The sequence below is a fragment of the Nicotiana sylvestris genome, chromosome 4, assembly GCF_000393655.2.
Source record: "Nicotiana sylvestris chromosome 4, ASM39365v2, whole genome shotgun sequence".
NCBI lineage: Eukaryota > Viridiplantae > Streptophyta > Magnoliopsida > Solanales > Solanaceae > Nicotiana > Nicotiana sylvestris.
In genome coordinates, this window is record NC_091060.1 from 30,195,357 (window position 1) to 30,216,659 (window position 21,303).

A 21,303-nucleotide genomic window follows, 5' to 3' on the forward strand; every position below is an offset into this window, starting at 1 on the left:
AGTGGGAGATTGTTAGGGATATAGTATATATGCCCTAGATCCAATCTCATATTTGATGATTTGAACATATTTTTGTGAACGTTATTTGATATAAAAATATATGACATTCTTTTATCATAGTTATTATTTATTGTTTGATTAATTTGATAAGGTCCTTGATTAAATTTTAAGACTTGTCATCGTCATAGAGATCATGATAATGAGAGCAAAGTCTCTTACAATTTAATCTAAATTTGTTCTTGATCGTAGGATTATTAATTTGGACATTAGTAATCCGGTTAGATCAATATTTATGTGATCGTCTTTATGGGATAAAGATTAGTTGATCTCATTAACTAAATCACATAGATAGATGATGCATATAGAGATATGATCATTGAACAGACTTATTGGATAATTCCTAATGGTTATAATTACCATAAACTGTCAATAGGATATTCTCTCGAAGAATGTGATGTAAGAATTTCCTTTGACCTAAGATCGTCATAGTAATTGACAAGTTATTTGTTGTGCTTTAATACTAGACACCTATGGCCCTAGGGCGATAGTTGAAAAGATATTGGGTACGATTGAATACTTGTAGAATTAGTGATTGATCAAGATGGAATCTGTCAACTCTTGGTAATGAGTTTAAGCTCCATGTTGTCATGAATTATAAACGACCAAATTAAGACCTTGACCAGAGCAATTGAATGAAAGAAAAAAAGAGTTTCTTAGGTCATTCAATGGTCGACTATATTTGACATGAACACATAGTTGGTCGCCTATTAGGATTTGACAGTTGAACCATATCTTAGGGTGATCCAGAGCTATAAGGACAGAAGGAATTACTATATTATTCTTCTACTGGTTCTTGAGAGTAAATTGTATACTTCATTCTATCCGGTCGTTAAGGAGTGTTGCTAGACGCCACCCTTGATTAGTATATTGATGTGATCAATTTGCTACCGATTTAGTATTGAACCTATGGGGTCGCACACTAACGAGTGTTCTGATCTTTGCTAAAGGATTAATTATTTTATTGTTTGATAACTAAATTAAAGAATTTAATTAGTCAAATAATTTGAGTATTAATCCAAATAAAATATTATTATACTCTTTGCTAGCACAGAGAATATAATTAATATTGTGAACAAATTAAAATTTTCTATTTGGAATAGAAAATTAAATTGTATCTCTTGGTTGAGATATACATATATGATATATATTTAATCGTCATAATTGATATTTTTATATATAGGATATATACAAATATTATTTAAAGACTTAACCATGAAATCCAATTTGGAATTGGATTGTTAAACGATACGGCAAGCTGTTTACTTGTAGGATTTGCAATTTTCAATTAGAAAATTATTAATATAAAAGGTTTATAAATTAGAATTCAATTTAGAATTGAATATGCAAAATCTATAAAGTTTCGGTAGTCCTCACGTTACCAAATAAGTAGGAATTCGAAATTTCCATAGAAATTTCATGAAGTTTATTTTTGAATAAACTTTTACCTAAAGTAAATCATTACCTTAACCAAATAGGAAAAGAGTTTATAGGTGATGCTATAAAAAGGGTGATGGAGAAAATTTGCCGCATAATTTTCTTGAAAAGAAAAACCACTTTGTGAAAGTGAAATTGCAATACAAAGTCAAGAGAGAAAATACAATTACAAGAAACGGTGTTTCTTGTTCTTCTAATTTGAGTTGAGATTTTGAGAGAAGTTTCAGCACAAGTTTTTCAATCAATTTATTTGCGTGTTTCATTATTCAAAGAGTTAATAGCAAGGGTTAGTTTCGGTGTGGATACGCATAGAGTTTTCGCACTATCGAAGAATTTGAAATGAGACTTTCTTCACCAGGTACGTCTTAGATCTGATCTATTGACATGTAAATAAATTTTAAATACGAAAAGATCTGCCTAGGATTGTTATTGTCTTCCGTTGCGTGTTATGAACATCTATACGCAATCATTCAATTGTGTGGGAAAAGACTTTCAATACTTATATTTTTCAAACTTAAAAAGGTAATATAGTTAGTTCTTGACAACATTAGAGCGAATGTGTAAGGTATTCATTGACTTTTCGTTGTTTAATTTTGACATTATATCCAACAACAAATTCATTTATAGTAATGGTTAACTTAAAAAACGTAACTAGCATGTTATTTACTTCTATTATGAAATATAGAAATATTTGTTTGCATAATATACATGCCATTAGTTGTCATTATCCCTCATCTAACATGGAGAAATAAGGTTAACTTTTCATCTAGTTTACATCATATATTTTCCAGAAAACTTTTAATATAATACTTGTTTGAATTATTTTCATGGTTATGTAGTGGAACCAGCAAATGGGCAAGTAGATAGTAAGAGTTTTTTTTTCCTTTTTTTTTTTCCATCCGGTATTCGATATTGTTCGGTACTCGTCGGGCCTCGATTAATCCTGATTCATACAACATAAATGTCCATTAAAGGAGAAAATACTTTCTAACAATTATTTTTTAATTTTTAGTACTCGAAAGCGAAATCTCTAATTAATAGTCTGTTTGGCCAAACTTATTTTTTGGCCAAAAGTGCTTTTTTTTTTTAAGTCAAAAGTATTTTTTTTTGGCCAAAATTAAGGTGTTTGGCCAAGATTTTTGAAGGAAAAAAAGTGTTTTTGAGTAGAAGCAGAAGCAGTTTTGGAGAAATAGAAATAAATAATAGCTTCTATCTAAAAACACTTTTTTGAAAAATATTTTTAAGAAAAATTACATGTAATAGCACCTTTTAAAAGCTTGGTCAAACATTAATTTTGCTCAAAAGTATTTTTTAAATTAATCAACCTAACACAAATTACTTCTCACAAAAAAGTACTTTTTTGAAAAACGTTTTTTAAAAAATCACTTTTCAAAACAAGCAAATTTTAGAATTTAGAAGTTTGACCATAAAAGTAAAGAAAATCTATTCATTCTCTATCCCACTGTTTAGTGGTGAAGATAGTAAAAATCTCCTATTAGTTTTAGCGATGAACCTGAAAAAATTAGTCGCAGTAACAACAAAGTGTGTTAAAGAAATACAAAAGAAAACAAAATTTGACTTTTTCAAATATTAACTATTTAGCATAATAAAAGATATTTAAATACATGTAGCCGCGTTTACACGTAAAAGTGAAGATCATTAATATACCCAGTAGACTTATGGCTCATTTGGTGCCAACCCTAGGACTTCAGGCTTGGCCGCTTGGGGACAACAGCCATGGACGAATATATATAGCTAACGAGGGAGTAGCTAGGGTATTAAGCACGGGTTGGGTTCGGACGAATTTAGTAGCTTTTGTTAGAATACTTGATTTTTATTAAAAAAATTACTATATATATATAAGTGTGAATTGTGGGTTCGGTGATAAATTCAAATTCTGGATAAGAGTCAAATAAGCCTACTAAAGAGGATAAAAGACTCTCTTGTAATTTTTAGAGGTTAGAATTCGAGGTCTCTAATAAATGTGAAAAAATTATAATCATCTCGGCCATCACTTTTAAGAAGGCGTTCTTACAACATGCAAATTGCGTACCAAGTTGTTCTCGCATCCCCTGCCTATGCATGTCTCTAACTTTAATATTTCGCGTTATTATGTAAAAATACTTCTAAAAATAAAACAACTAATTTTCTTTCATTGAGTGGTCTGTTATAGGTTTTCATATTTTTCCCATCGGTTGGATAAGTTTTTCTGAATTTGGATGTAATTTTGTCACATCATAGCAAAACAAGACTATAAACCTATTCGGGCTAATTCTATTTCTCCTCAACAGTCAACTCAACCTGCCCCTCTTAGAGCCCGTTTGGCCATGAAAATTTTTCACCTTTTTTCCAAAAATTTGCACCTTTTTTTTCGAAATTAGTGTTTGGCTATAAAATTTTCAATTTTCGCTTGAAAATGAATTTTGGAATTTTTCGAAAATTTGAAAAAACTCCAAAAAGCTATTTTTTCAAATTTTCACTCAAAACACTCACAAAAATTCAAAAAAAATCCGAAATTATATTTATGTCCAAACACAAATTTTCAAATGTATTTTCACTTGAATTTTTTTTACTTTTTTTCGAAATTTTACAATTCTTATGTCCAAACGCATGCTTAAAGTCTGAACTTTCCTTTCGACAAATAATTTCAGGCCCATCAACGGTTTTGGGCTTTTCTTTTGCAAATTCTAACTTCTAAGCATATTGACCCAGCAGTTTCAGGCGGGAAAAATTTAAAAATAACCAGATTTATAAGTGGTCATTCAAAAATAGTTACAGTTTCAACAGTAATCGAAATTTAGCCACTTTTCATGTAAAGATAAATTTGAACGAAAACACTGTTTAAAATTCGGAAAAATTCTCCAGCATAATATACTGGAGTTCCAGTATAATATACCAGTCCAACATAATATACTGGAAGTTCATACACAGATGCACCGAACTCCAGTATATTATGCTGGACCGGTCTCAATTGCAGCAAAATAATGGTTATTTTTCATTGACTTGACAAAACACTGACTATTTTTGAATGACCAATCAAAAACTGGCTAGACCATGCTATTTTAACGTTCCAGGCCTACTCTCACTCTCTAGAGATACGACTCAGCCTCAAGGGGCATTTGCACAAATGGCCTTTTTTTTTGATAAAAAAAATTCCTCTGTTTAAAATTTAACTCCATTAACTAAGTCGGCTGAGTTTGTTTGTAAAAAGAAAGTTCATCTTACTAATTTTAAAGTTGAAATTCATCCCACTGAGCTAACGGAGATAGAATTTAAAGTGTGTCATTAGAAAAGGCCATATGATGCAAATAATGGATTATATATGGTTTTGAGCATCTTTATTCTCTGATCTGTAAAAATTGCAGGGGCGCCCTATTTGGTCTTCCCCATTTAACCTATACCTATTTTTTTTAAAAAGTTTTAACTTGTATCCATTTTTTAAACAACTTCAGCCCCCGTTCTCCTCCCCCTTCTCCTCCTTCGTTTTCTTCTTCTTCTCCTTCTTTCTTATGCTGTTGTTGGTGCTGCTATAAAACTTCAGTTCATGGGATGATTGCCAAAAGTATGTTTATCAGATTATTTAAAAATAAATTATAAATAATTACGTAAGTTAGTAGACAATAATTTGTAAATATTTTCACGTAATTCTATTCTTTTCACGTTTATTGTTTCCCAAATTTATGATTTAGATACTGTTGGTAATCTGATTATTTTATAGTAGTAATACACTATAAAAGAATAAGGTGATTATTTATCTAGTATGTTAGAAAGCTTTTTCAAAAACTTCAGCTTATATAGTGCTAAAGTATTTACAAATGAACTAAATAACTTCAGCATTTTCTGCTGAAGTTTTTGAAAAAGCTTATCCAGGACAAAAAAACTTCAGCTTATTTAGTGGTGAAGTTTTTACAAATGAACTAAATAACTTCAGCATCTTCTGCTGAAATTTTTGAAAAAGCTTTATAACAAAACTAATGAATCCAGGACAAAAAACTTCAGCTATTTTAGTGCTGAAATTTTTACAAATGAACTAAATAACTTCAACATCTTATCCAGGACAAAAAAACTTCAGCGTATTGCCTTTGCTACTTCAGGCCCGTCTACTAGAATGCTGAAGTTTTGCGTGATTGCCTTTGCTACTTCAGCCCCGTATGTTGAAGTTACGCGAAAAAGTGGGTACGATTGCAATTTTTTTTGCAAAGCGGGCACAAGTTAAAACGTTACCCAAAAAGCGGGTATAGATGCAAATCTCCTTCCGATCTCCAGGTATCAGAAGGGAAAAATCCCACGCATCCCATGTTTACTCCAAAGAATATAGGAAAAATATAAAACTGGCCGGTCGATTGAAACTAATAGCATTCGCTAGTCAAAAAATATGTACATTATATATATAAAATAAATATATATACAAAAAAATTATTTTATCAGCTATTATTTTTGAAAGCGGCTAAAATTATATATTAGAATATAAGGGTCTGAGTTTAATCATGCATCTTGAAGAGTCACATGGCGTTAGCTGTCTTCTCATGCTCACATTACTCTCTGCTTATTCTAATTCCTCTGCAACGATGAAATGAAGCTTCGCACCGTAATCTTTTGTAATTTGGCTTATACAAAGTCCTGTAACGCTCCACGTAAAAGAATAGGATCATGTTGACCCAAAGTTCATAGGAAATTTCTATATCTAGTTAAGCAAATTACTATTAAAATTATGCGTTATTTATCTCTATATCTAGTTAAGCAAGTAACCAATGAAATTACATGTTATTTACCAATCCACTTTCCTTTAGATCAGCTCGAAAAGAGGGATACAACACGAAGACTTTCGAGAGAGTCACTCGTCTTAGTACTACTTTCGCCTAAGTGCGCTTAATTCGGAGTTTTGAAATTTGATGCGTTAGTGCTGATATGATTGCATCCCTGCTAGAAATTGTACTTATAGATTGAAATCACAAGCCTTTTAGTAACGGGATTTAACTTCATTAATAATGAGTTGGTAACCCAATTAATTGTTTTTTTAGTGTATCTGATCGGAATCTATCCTAAATTAATCTCTTGAAACATTGATTAAGTTACAAGTGTGTCGGTTGTGGCTAACCAATGATTCAAAATTAGTCCAAATATGCACCCGTGAATTGGTTAATTCTCTTGTCGTTCACCTATTACATGCTTCCAACTTCCGTGGCCACAAGTTACTACAAGACAATATAGAGTCACGAGTCCTCTTTTTTCTGCTTTGCTTCTTTGCTGTAACGTCCAAAACCATATTCACCAATTTATTAATCTATGGTTTCATTTTCTTATTTTCCTTTTCTAAATTTAATCTATGAACATAACTTATGAATTTTGTGACAAGTTAGAATTCATAAACTTTAAATCTTAATTATTCTTCGAGAGGCTGATCTAGCATGTGTTCAATGGGTTTACGTGAATTCACTAGCTTTTGTCAATAGCATAAGCAAATTTAAGCTATATTTATGGTGCAGGTGAAATCCGTGGTATTTTCGCCAATGTATGTATTTTATGTAGATATTTTATAAAATTAATCTTATATTATATGTTGTTCTCCATGCTACAAAAATATTGAATGGTGTACTCGGTTGAATGTTGAGGTATTTATCCTAAGAATAGGGATCAATCTCCACTTATTACCTTTTTTTCTCCTTTTTTTTAGTAGTGCACTCATGTTTAAGAAATAGTCTAAATATCTACAAATATTTATTTGTGAATCTAGTTATTAATATATATTAAATTAAAATCGTTATAGGAACACATCCACTTCAAATACTGGATCCATCAACCCCTCTACCACCCAAATAAACACTTCTAAATTCCCCATTTCTTTCTACTCCATTCCCCCACCATATTAATGCAACTCTTTTTTCTCTCTTTTTTTTTTTTAAATCTCAACTTTGAATCTCTATTTCTTGTACTGTCAAAATCTACTTAACTATTTGTAAATGCTGTCTTTTTAAGTATGTAGGTAATTTTCTTTTCCTAAGGTTACTGATATATAAACTCACGAGAGTGGGCAGGAAACAAAAGAGAAAGAGGAAAACGTGGCAAAAATATAGTGGTAGTAGTGGGACCCACTAGTCAAACAACCAAGAGTCTTCACATATTGTTGTAAAAATTTCTCAATCTCAAAACCCCAATTTTAGTTATGTTCTCCCGTGAAATAGAACCATTCTTGTAGACAACGACTGATTGATCAACCTAAACTTGCCACGTGTTTCCAACTCTCAACTTTACGAACCCCTTTTTCACTATAAATTTACAGCCTCAACTTCAGATGATTCTTGTGTCTTGCCACATAAAAAACACACACACACACACAAAAATAACACTATAGTACGATAAAGTTTTTTTTGGCTCCTTTAATATTTTCTCAATTCCCACCTTCAATGGAGATACTTCGCTTATTATGGTTTACTATTATGTTGTTATTCTTTAGTCATTTAATCAATGTAGAAGGAAGACATCATTTTTCCAAGAAACCAAAGAGCAAAAATATTAGTTATGCTCCTAGTCCTGTTGATGTTCATGTTGATGAACAACCACCAGCTTCTTCTCCTGCTAGTAATGTTGTTCCGTCGGACCCGAGTTACGGAGGTCCTGCTGGTTCGACTAATTCAGATTCTGGTTGCGTTTTCGACGTGACTGAGTATGGAGCCATAGGAGATGGCTCAACGGATGACACTGATGCATTCAGAGCTGCTTGGAAAGAAGCATGTCAAGTTGAATCAGCTGTGGTTTTAGCTCCAGCTGACCATGTTTTTATGATCACTTCTACCATTTTCTCTGGCCCTTGTAAACCTGGACTTGAATTTCAAGTAAGAACATATATTTATGTTTTCTTTTTCCTTTTCTTTCTTAATAATTTCTTTAAAAAAATTCTCTACTCTCTCTGATGTTGGACGGGGGACTAAAAGTAATAGCGTGCCAGAAATTTTAGTAAGGGAATTCAAAAATTTATATAAATATGAAAAAATTATTTTTGCACTATTTGTGCAGTACGATTTTTGAACGAAGGAGATTCAATTGAGTCACTTTATTTCCTGTGGCAGAGGTAGAAGCCATAGTTTGATACAATATGAGATTTTAAGTTATAGTTATTTATACTTTCTCATTTATTTTTTGTAAGTAGATATTTTGTTCAATATTGTTTTTATTTTTTTAGGGTCATAGCTAAACGGCATTTTCTTTCCAGCAAAAAAAGAATCTAATATTTGTTTCTTTAACTGACATATATATTAAAATGTCTATTGGTTATAATATTCCTTTTTGAATGTATATATTTTATATTCTTCAATTATTCCTACAATTTGTATATTTAAACTTTTAAAAAATTAACATCTTTTAATTTCTCCCGAAAATTTTGAAATTTAAAGTCAAATGCAAAACTCAATTTGAGAAAATAAAGGTGTATACAATAAGTAATTTTGTTCTTTGCATGTTATAAATAGGTAAATGGGATCCTAATGCCACCAGATGGACCAGATTGTTGGCCAAAAGAAGATAGTAACAAGCAATGGCTTGTGTTTTACCGACTTGATAATATGACTTTTACCGGCACTGGTACTATTGAAGGTAACGGTGAAAAATGGTGGGAATTACCTTGCAAACCTCATAGGGTAAGTCTTTTTTCCTCTATTTATTTTTTGGTTCATTTTTAGTTTAAAAAAAGAAAGAAGAAGAGACAAGTTTAAAAGGTTCCGTGATAATATTAGTGTCTTTCTCTCTGTCTCTTTGTCTCTCTTTCTAATTGGATTAATTCAATTTATGTCATTTTTCATCGGTTCAAAAATAGAATTTAAATTATATGCAATCATAATTTGAGTTGTTGTACAAGTTACTTATCATTTATCAAAGACTAACAATTAATGTTACATAATATAGTTACGTGCAATTATTTTTTAACTGACCTAATTGTGTAAATATTTTTTTAATCATCAATGCACATAACTTAAATACTAAAAAAATACTAGTAGTATATTAATAAGCATAGAGTTAGATGATTCTCGTGAATGTTAGTTCTTATGGTAATTAATAAAATTCCATTTGTCATTTTTCAGGGACCTAATGGCTCAACTTTACCTGGACCATGTGATAGCCCTGCTGTAAGCTAGCCCACTTCCTCTCTCTTCTCAAATGATACTTCTTTGGTTTGGTTTGTAATATTAATTATGATATATACAACAACAATTTTAGTGTATTCTCACAAGATTAATTCCAATATAAAATTTAAAATTATATTTATCTCATGTTTAATTACTGATGTTAATTAAAATCGATATAAGTTTTATATTAAAATCTTAGTATTACATCTAATTCTACTTGTTCCGAACCAAACGACCCCTTTAAGTGTTTTTTGTTTTAATTTAAAATTTTCATAATGTAACTTTTGTTTGTATGAATATTTTTGGCAGATGATAAGGTTTTTCATGAGCTCAAATTTGGTGGTGAGAGGTTTAAGAATACAAAACAGTCCAATGTTCCACATGAAATTTGATGGGTGTGAAGGAGTATTAATTGACCAATTGTCAATTTCTTCCCCTAAACTTAGCCCAAACACCGATGGAATTCACATTGAGAACACCAAGTCCGTGGGAATCTACAACTCCGTTATAGCCAATGGTACATAATTAACCATAACTCTTTCTCTCTCTTAGCTTTTTCTTCCTATAAACTTACTCCTTTGATGTTCATATCAAATTAATAGTAAAATGACATATTTTCTGCATATAAATATCATGTTATTATTATTAGTATAAACGTTGGTTGACGGTTCGGTTTATCTTACACCGTCAAGTCGGTGATCAGAAGCGAAGCTAGCCTATAAGTGCGAATTCGGCCGGATCGAATCACTTTTGCTTAAATATTATATTTGTATTAAAAATTTATTATATATATATATATAATAAATTCAATTACGAATTCAATAATTAGAACGAGTTATGAATTTTATGGTAAATTTAAAATCCATAAATTTCAAATTTTGATTCCGCATGGATCGGTGATGCCATTTATTAATGTTTTTTAAAATGAAATCTGGTTTTATCAGGCGATGATTGTATATCAATTGGACCTGGCAGTTCAAACGTTGATATTGAAGCCGTCACATGTGGGCCCAGTCACGGGATCAGGTACTTTTTCTGTTTCTAATTTTTTCGTGGGAACTTGACCTACTGTCCTTACCCTCAATTTATGAATTAAATAACAGAAAGCTGAATCTTATTTTTCTAATAAGGACAAGATTTGTCTTTTTCATCTTCTTAATTAAAAAATCATGTCATTGGGATGCATCACAAGACTATAATATATCAAACCTCTCTTTTTCTTTCCTTTTTCTCCACCAAGCTATTTTGAGTTGTTAGTTTCTAAAAAATTAATTATGCATATTTACCTTTAGTTTTTTTTTTAAAAAAATTTAAAGAAAAAGATTTGCAAAAGACATGCTCCTTCCATTTTTCATTCGTCATGGAGTATTTATATTTTAAAATATAATGGATCTTTATACAAATAGCCGGTCGAATTTATTGTCTGCTTTTTCTAGCCTATATACGTAGATTATACTTAAATAACCGCTTACACTAGCCCCTAAACTTAAAATAGTCGACATATATATGTATATAATTATGTATGATCATTGTATAATCTATGTATACTGGCTAGAAAAAGTAAACAGTAAATTCGACCGGCTATTTGTGTAAAGACACCTTATATTTTTGAAATAATTTTCAAAAAGTGGAATACTTTCATTTTCATTTGCTCCGCAATCAGTAGCAAAATCAATTTTTTTTTAAGGGTGTTCAAGATTTGATATATATATATATATATATATATATATATATATAATATATTGTGACAGAGTGGTCAACTGCCTCTAATAACCAACCACCTTTCGACATAGATAGCTACGCCTCTGGCTCAAATAATCGCGTATTTTTGGTGCAGCATTGGGAGCCTAGGGGTGCACCATAGCCAGGCATGTGTATCAAACATAACAGTCCGGAACGCCATAATACGAGACTCAGACAACGGAGTAAGAATAAAAACATGGCAAGGAGGATCAGGATCAGTAACAGGATTATCATTCGACACAATTCAAATGGAAAATGTGCGCAACTGCATAATCATAGACCAATATTACTGCATGACAAAAGGCTGTCAAAACGAAACATCTGCAGTTTGTGTTAAAGACATCTCGTACAGGAACATTAAAGGCACGTACGATGTTAGAAGTGCTCCAATTCACTTTGCCTGTAGTGATACCATTGCCTGTACTAATATTACAATGTCTGAAGTTGAACTTCTTCCACACGAAGGCGAGCTTGTCGATGATCCTTTCTGTTGGAACGCGTATGGGATTCAACAAACGTTAACGATACCTCCAATTGATTGTTTACAAGATGGAATGCCTCAGTCAATTGGTGAGGATGCATATACCTGCAGCTGATGATCGATCGAGGAGTTCACTTTACTAGTAGTACTATTTTTGTTTAGTTATATATAGCTTTATTTTATAAGCTATTTTTTGTAGGTCATTTTGCTATATAGTTTACTAGTCTCCATCCCAGTCGGGGTTAGTGTCCCTGTGTGATGATGATAATACTAGTTGTAACAGATATATATGGTCTATTTTATTGACCTGTTTTCTGTACTAGAGAGTGAAATGAAATGTCTACCAATAAAATCATTTATTAAAGAGCTTCTTTATCCATCATTTCCGTTACAATTTCCAAATAATAGCTGCTAGAAACTGTGTAGCAGAGTGGATGGATTATTCATATTTTCTCCAAATGCTAAATGCCTCGGAATTTAACTACCATATATGATGAGATTAACTGTTGTGGTAAAAAAGGAAACTAAGGTTTATGTGTGGATAAAACATCCTCATCAACCATATAAATTTTAAACTACAGAAGCAACGGACAAGCATATAAAGGGAATAAGATGAAAGAAAGAAAACAGACAAATGCAAAGAGAGAGATAGTTAAGCTTTACCATAGAGATATGCTCCTTTGTCTGCAGGGACGACAAATAACACAAAATCTAACAGTTGAATTACAAAGGATAAGGTTTGGCTTGATACTCACAGTTAAAAAATTGAATGATGAAATTGCAGGGGTCTGAAGGAGAAATGATCAACTTTTCCTCTAGCCTGTTGCGCAATCCATAAGTTACAAGATGCAACTCTTTGCCTTTAAAATCTTCACTTCCATAGAAAAATTTTCAACATAGTCATGTTCTTTTATTAGGATTTCCTCACCCCAGTCCTTTGCACAATACCTGCACACATTTCTGTTAGGACCGAAAAATCAGGTGTCATGCAGAAGCTAGCAAAGCAAACCTTGAGCGACGATAAATTATACAACAAAGGAGAAATATACCAAAAGAAACACAAACATTTAACGTGGTTCGGTCAACTGACCTACATCCTCAGCGAAGATGAGCAATCCACTATATAAAAAGAGAGTACAAAATATCGAGAGAACAACCTCACGAAGAGGCAAACACAAGTGATACACTAACACTTGCCCCGTAAAGTTCTCTCCCCTAAATACTACTCTCAAGCCCCTATGGCTACATTGTGGATGCTACTGAATGAGAAGGAGGGATCTTCAATTTATATATAGAACTCCAAACCTTTTCCTACAAGAAAAAAGGACTAGCGAAACATAGGAGAATTATAATTTCTTTCTACAAAAAGGAAAACCCAATTAAGGTAATTATATTGCCCTTTCCTTTAACAAATAGGAAAATCAAATATGGTAAGAAAATTATGGCAAACACCTAACAATTCTCCCCTTTAGCCAGAATTTTCTGACAAAATAAACTTGATCCACCTTCTTCACATAGCCTTCAACAGGTTGCATCTCCAAATCTCCACCGCAAAGTTTGTCTCAACGTGCGTAGCACACTGGTCAAATTTCTCAGAAAAAATCACGATTATCGTCAAATATGTTGCGGCTAGAATTAAACCCGCTAAGATGAACCTGTCTTAACCTCGCTCTGATTCCACTTGTTAGGACCAAAAAATCAGGTGTCATGCAGAAGCTAGCAAAGCAAACCTTGAGCGACGATAAATCATACAACAAAGGAGAAATATACCAAAAGAGACACAAATATTTAACGTGGTTCGGTCAACTAACCTACATCCACGGGGAGATGAGCAATCCACTATATAAAAAGAGAGTACAAAATATCGAGAGAACAACCTCACGAAGAGGCAAACACAAGTGACACACTAACACTTGTCCCGTAAAGTTCTCCCCCTAAACACTACTCTCAAGCCCCTATGGCTACATTGTGGATGCTACTGAATGAGAAGGACAAATCTTCAATTTATAGAACTCCAAACCTTTTCCTACAAGAAAAAGGACTAGCCAAGTATAGAAAAATTATAATTTTCTTTCTACAAAAAGGAAAACCCAATTAAGGTAATTATATTGCCCTTTCCTTCAACAAATAGGAAAATCAAATATGGTAAGAAAATTATGGCAAACACCTAACAATTCTCCCCCTTGGCCAGAATTTTCTGACAAAATAAACTTGATCCACCTTTTTCACATAGCCTTCAACAGGTTGCATCTCCAAATCTCCACCACAAAGTTTGTCTCAACGTGCGTAGCATACTGGTCAAATTTCTCAGAAAAAAATCACGATTATCGTCAAATATGTTGCGGCTAGAACAGAACCGCCAAGATGAACCTGTCTTGAACCTCGCTCTGATTCCACTTGTTAAGACCGAAAAATCAGGTGTCATGTAGAAGCTAGCAAAGCAAACCTTGAGCGACGATAAATCATACAACAAAGGAAAAATATACCAAAAGAGACACAAATATTTAACGTGGTTCGGTCAACTAACCTACATCCACGGGGGAGATGAGCAATCCACTATATAAAAAGAGAGTACAAAATATCGAGAGAACAACCTCACGAAGAAGCAAACACAAGTGACACACTAACACTTGTCTCGTAAAGTTTTCCCCCTAAACACTACTCTCAAGCCCCTATGGCTACATTGTGGATGCTACTGAATGAGAAGGACAGATCTTCAATATATAGAACTCCAAACCTTTTCCTACAAGAAAAAATGACTAGCCAAGTATAGGAGAATTATAATTTCTTTCTACAAAAAGGAAACCCAATTAAGGTAAATATATTGCCCTTTCCTTCAACAAATAGGAAAATCAAATATGGTAAAAAAATTATGGCAAACACCTAACAATTCTCCCCTTTAGCCAGAATTTTCTGACAAAATAAACTTGATCCACATTCTTCACATAGCCTTCAACAGGTTGCATCTCCAAATCTCCACCACAAAGTTTGTCTCAACGTGCATAGCACACTGGTCAAATTTCTTAGAAAAAAATCACGATTATCGTCAAATATGTTGCGGCTAGAATTGAACCCGCCAAGATGAACCTGTCTTGAACCTCGCTCTGATTCCACTTGTTAGGACCGAAAAATCAGGTGTCATGCAGATGCTAGCAAAGCAAACCTTGGGCGACGATAAATCATACAACAAAGGAGAAATATACCAAAAGAGACACAAATATTTAATGTGGTTCGGTCAACTAACCTACATCCACGGGGGATATGAGCAATCCACTATATAAAAAGAGAGTACAAAATATCGAGAGAACAACCTCACGAAGAGGCAAACACAAGTGACACACTAACACTTGTCCCGTAAAGTTCTCCCCTAAACACTACTCTCAAGCCCCTATGGCTACATTGTGGATGTTACTGAATGAGAAGGACAAATCTTTAATTTATAGAACTCCAAACTTTTTCCTACAAGAAAAAGGACTAGCCAAGTATATGAGAATTATAATTTCTTTCTACAAAAAGAAAAACCCAATTAAGGTAATTATATTGTCATTTCCTTCAACAAATAGGAAAATCAAATATGGTAAGAAAATTATGGCAAACACCTAACAATTCTCCCCCTTGGCCAGAATTTTCTGACAAAATAAACTTGATCCACCTTCTTCACATAGCCTTTAACAGGTTGCATCTCCAAATCTCCACCACAAAGTTTGTCTCAACGTGCGTAGCACACTGGTCAAATTTCTGAGAAAAAAATCACGATTATCGTCAAATATGTTGCGGCTAGAACTGAACCCGCCAAGATGAACCTGTCTTGAACCTTGCTCTGATTCCACTTGTTAAGACCGAAAAATCAGGTGTCATGTAGAAGCTAGCAAAGCAAACCTTGAGCGACGATAAATCATACAACAAAGGAGAAATATACCAAAAGAGACACAAACATTTAACGTGGTTCAGTCAACTGACCTACATCCACGGCGGAGATGGGCAATCCATTATGTAAAAAGAGAGTACAAAATATCGAGAGAACAACCTCACGAAGAGGCAAACACAAGTGACACACTAACACTTGTCCCGTATAGTTCTCCCCCTAAACACTACTCTCAAGCCCCTATGGCTACATTGTGGATGCTACTGAATGAGAAGGAGGGATCTTCAATTTATATATAGAACTCCAAACTTTTTCCTACAAGAAAAAGGACTAGCCAAGTATAGGAGAATTATAATTTCCTTATACAAAAAGGAAAACCCAATTAAGGTAATTATATTGCCCTTTCCTTCAACAAATAGGAAAACCAAATATGGTAAGAAAATTATGCCAAACACCTAACAATTCTCTCCCTTGGCCAGAATTTTCTGACAAAATAAACTTGATCCACCTTCTTCACATAACCTTCAACAGGTTGTATCTCCAAATCTCCACCACAAAGTTTGTCTCAACGTGCGTAGCACACTGGTCAAATTTCTCAGAAAAAATTACGATTATCGTCAAATATGTTGCGGCTAGAACTGAACCCGCCAAGATGAACCTGTCTTGAACCTTGCTCTGATTCCACTTGTTAGGACCGAAAAATCAGGTGTCATGCAGAAGCTAGCAAAGCAAACCTTGAGCGACGATAAATCATACAACAAAGGAGAAATATACCAAAAGAGACACAAACATTTAACGTGGTTCGGTCAATTGACCTACATCCACGGCGGAGATGAGCAATCTACTATATAAAAAGAGAGTACAAAATATCGAGAGAACAACCTCACGAAGAGGCAAACACAAGTGACACACTAACACTTGTCCCGTAAAGTTCTTCCCATAATTACTACTCTGAAGCCCCTATGGCTACATTGTGGATGCTACTGAATGAGAAGGAGGGATATTCAATTTATAGAACTCCAAACTTTTTCCTACAAGAAAAAGGACTAGCCAAGTATAGGAGAATTATAATTTTCTTCTACAAAAAGGAAAATCCAATTAAGGTAATTATATTGCCCTTTCCTTCAACAAATAGGAAAACCAAATATGGTAAGAAAATTATGGAAAACACCTAATAATTTCTAGCAAAACCAAATAGTTCATTAGCGGGACCACAACAAAGATAGTGAAATTGCATCTTAGTTATTCCAAATGGCCCGTTGATACCAATGTGAGCATGTGTCACAGCCTACTAAACTGCAAGTATTTTTGGTGTAATCAAAGTTCTAACATACTTGAGACATGCATGCGCTGCAGAATCCCTTAAAAAGGCAGTACAGTGCACTAAGCTTCTGCTATGTTCGAGGTTCGGGAAGGGTCGGACCACAAGGGACTATGCAACGATTACTGTATATTTCTGCAAGAGACTGTTTCCATGATTCGAATTCGTAACCTCCTAGTCATATGACAACAACTTTATAAGTTACGCCAAGGCTCCCCTTAGAATCCTTTATTTCTCGAAAAAGTTGGCAGTCACAATTATCAACAAGTACCACCAGTATATATCTCGACAACCTTCAAGTGAACAAATCTCCATCAATTTAGTGGCTTGAAGGTGGTTTTCCAAAGATAAGAAGCTTACAAGACCCATTTTGATGGCAACAAAAATTTCCAGTTGAGTCTTATTGCATTTTGATAGTCTCAAATATGGTAAGATCAAATCTGCCATTAAGCTTGTTCTGAAGGCGTACCAACAAATCTTTCTTCTCCGAAACTGCAATTTCAAATCAATGAAGTGGTTGAGAACCATGAGGTTTGAAGTTCAAATTCTAACGGATGCAAAAACATTAAGTGATTTCTTCTTATATGTCCAAACCTTGGTGGCAGAGTTACTTGGTACTTGTTTCTGGTGGGACATGTATCTCGTGGAATTAGTCGAGATGCACGCAAGTGGGCTCGGACACCATCCTTATAAAAAAAATTGCAATTAGGCTTCTCAAGGATTTCTTTATCGATTCAACTGTGCTATCAGAAAGCTCTTGCAAAATCTGAGTCATAAGAGAAATAAACTCTGAAACTATTTGCCTAAGGATTCTCTCAAGCCAAGAAAGTTGAAGTTCTGTTCCTCCCTCCATACTTCCTGAAACTATCGAATTCTCCTGATTCAGCATCAATTGTTGGCAACTCGAATAGAAAAAATGAATTGCTATATGAGCTACTAATGATAGAGTATAATCTTAAGAACTGTATTTGATTAATTGATTTTGTATAATGTAGAATTTGATTCTTAAAATATTTTTGTATAATATGATCAGATATTGTTTTGCGTAATATTTTTTTATAATTAGAGGATCAGATATGATTTGGTGTACATATATATAAATAGTTGTATTAAAAATGCAAAACTCAAGCCATTCTAATTACTCTCTTTACATCTTTCTACATGGTATCAGAGTAGCCACAGTGATCCTTTACCTTCCAAACTCCATTTTTTTCTCTGTTTTCCCCTTCAATTTAAATCTAAACCTCCACTCCTTACTTAACTATTTTTCTTTCTTTCTATTCCATCTCCAATCATGTGCTCTGAAGCTTCTCCCTTATATTTCTTCTACTCAAATCTTCAATGTCAATTATATGGTTGCTATTCCCAACATCAAAAGTTTGGTTAAAGTTGTTCTTGACTTGAACAATTACTTGCTCCGGCGACATAGTTTTTTCAATTCTCTCCTATTGTACAATCTTATATGGCCTGTTGATGGTTCCTCTCCCTCCCTTTTTGCTATATCAAAAATTAGGGGTGGGTATAAAATCCGAAAAACTGAATTCCGAATCGAACCGAATTAATTTGGTATTTCGGTTTCGATTTTTTCGGTATTTCGGTACAGAAATTGAATTATTGATATTTCGATAAATACCGAAATAGTTTAACGAGGTGAGATTAATATTTGGGTGTCCCTGTCATTAACTAGCAAAATCTGCCTGATTACATTTGACAAATGGAAATTTCCATTATGACGTTGCGGTATTTGTCTTTAGAATATCTAATTGTCAAATGTTGAAGCCTTCCTAATAGTTCCATTAGTCTCAGTCACATACGCAAATCCACTTTATAGAGTAGTTGTTGGTTGTTACGCTAATGGAGTAGTTAGTTGTATTCCCATCGACAATTTTTTCAAACACTATATATATATATATATATATATATTTCAGTTGATCGATTATCCCATCACAAATTCGACATGGATTCTCCTGTGTTACATGAATTCAGAAGGCAGGCTTCCTTGTTCCTCAGAGAGAAAATCAGGACTGCTCGACTGGCTCTTACAGATGTTACTCCTCCTCAACTGTAACTTTTTTTGAAAACTAACTTTCATTGATTTATCTTTTCAGTCAGTTTCTTCTTACTTATCATTTTTGTATTAAAGGCTGGCAGAAGAAGCAACAAATGGAGATTTGAGTGCACCAAATATGCAAACCATGAGACTAATATCACGTGCAGCCTTTGAAGCTGATGATTATTGGAGGATCGCTGATATTCTGCATAAGAGGTTTGTATGGCCAGGCCTATATTATTTGTACTTAAATTGCCTGGATCAAGAAAAAGAAAGCACAATATTAGAGTAATTGAAGGTAAAATAATGTTGGCGCCAGATTTTGCTAGTTAATGGAGGGGGAGACGGTGAAGATTTGGTTTAAATTGAAACCGTACCGAAATAGTATCGAACCAAAATAAGAAATACCGAACCGTACCGAAATATTATGGTACGGTATTTGGTATATACAATTGATAAACCGAATACCGAACCGAAATTCTTAAATACCGAACCGAAATACCAAAAGCCCACCCCTATAAAAAATAACCCAGATTCTACTATATATAAGTTTAAAAAAGAGTTATGTAAAGAGTTATGTTACACCTAATAGATTATATATAAGTTTAAAAAAGAGTTATGTAAAGTGAAAAACTTTGATTTCTTTCTTAAATAAATATAGAGAAGAAGGATTTGTAACAACTATGATTTCTACTAAGGAAATTGCACTTGAAATGAATATCGAACCCGAGTTTCGTAAGAAACGTGTGATATATAGCAAGTCACAATTTGATGCGAATGTTGATAATGAAATCTCAAAATCTTTCGAATAATTCTTTAGAGTTGATTACTTTTATACATAATAGACAAGACTATTTTTTCTTTTCAAAATAGAATTGAACAATTCAAAACATATGAAAATATTTTTGGTTTTCTATTTGACAGTAAAAATTAAGATCACTAGGTATTGGAAATTTGAAAAATATATTGCCTAAATCTTGAATGTTCCTTAAAGCATAATAATCAATTCGATATTGATGGTCTAGATTTATTTTTTGAATCAAAAGTATTAAGAAAATAGTACAATTAGAAGATAACAATTTAATTGATACACTTAATCAACTAAAAAGATTTAATTTTTTTCCAAATGCCTACATTACTTATGGAATAGTGTTCATAATTCATGTTACTGTTGCTTGAGCGGAAAGAAGTTTCCAAAATTAAAATTGATAAAATCTTACCTAAGAACAACAATGCCACAAGAAAGGTTAAATGGATTAGCTATATTGTCAATTGAAAAATACTAATTAGGAGTTATTGATTAAAAATAACTTTGTATCTAAGAAAATCAAAAAAATAAAAATAAACTTCAAATAAATAATTAAAAAAAATTAAAAAGTTAATGCTCCTCCTAAAGTTTGGCTTTAGGCTACAAAATTCATTGGCCGTCCCTGCCTAGATCAATGGCTTCATGAAGATGCCATTGATCTTCTTTGGATAAATGCCACTATCTCTGTTGAAGTTCTCCAACAAATCTTTGATCCCACTTCTGAACTCATTGCCAAAGAAACATGGGAATCCATCCATAAGTTATTTCTGGATTATTATGCATCGGTCAGCCAACTTCAAATCAAGATTGAAATGTGGAATTTGAGTAAGGAATCCATGTCTATGTATGCCTTTCTTCAAAAGTTCAAGCACTTGAGAGACTCTCTCCTCGCTCTTGGTGTTTCTCAAACCATTGATGAATTTGTGCAATAATTGTTGAATAATCTTCCAACTGAATATGATCCTTTGGTGGCTAATGTTCTTTCTCAATCACCGCTGCCTTCATTTGAGAGGACTCGAACTCTTCTTCTCGCCCATGAAACTCGCATCACCTCTCGCAACACTACAGATGATGAACTTCAGTCTACTGCTCTAGTCTCTCATCGTGGTCGTGGTTCTTTTAAAGGTCATGGTCGTGGTCGCAATTCTTCTAATGGTCGTGGCTCTCAGCAACAGTTTACTCGTTCCCATGGTTCTTCCTCTTTTCAGCCACAACGACAATCTTATGCTCAACAGATGCTTTCTTCGTCTACAACATACCAACAACCACTTGTTGCCCCTACTCCAGGCATTTTAGGTGCTGCTTCTGTCGCCGTTCAATGTCAGTTGTGCGACGAATTTGGTCACACTACTCGGAACTGTTGTACAAATTCTTCAGCTAGTGCAAATGCTATCGTACTCTCTCATTCTCTTGCTACAATA

General features: G+C 33.4%; 1 protein-coding gene across 1 annotated transcript; it reads left to right on the forward strand.

Moving 5' to 3' along the window:
* The first annotated feature begins 7,792 nt into the window (after window positions 1–7,792).
* Window positions 7,793–12,207, forward strand: LOC104223893 (polygalacturonase At1g48100). The gene is made up of 6 exons (XM_009775421.2): window positions 7,793–8,327; window positions 8,961–9,128; window positions 9,570–9,614; window positions 9,924–10,131; window positions 10,559–10,640; window positions 11,452–12,207. Exons 1-6 carry the CDS (start codon window positions 7,899–7,901, stop codon window positions 11,951–11,953), a joined length of 1,434 nt encoding a protein of 477 aa, XP_009773723.1. The 5' UTR covers window positions 7,793–7,898; the 3' UTR covers window positions 11,954–12,207.
* The last annotated feature ends 9,096 nt before the right edge of the window (window positions 12,208–21,303 follow it).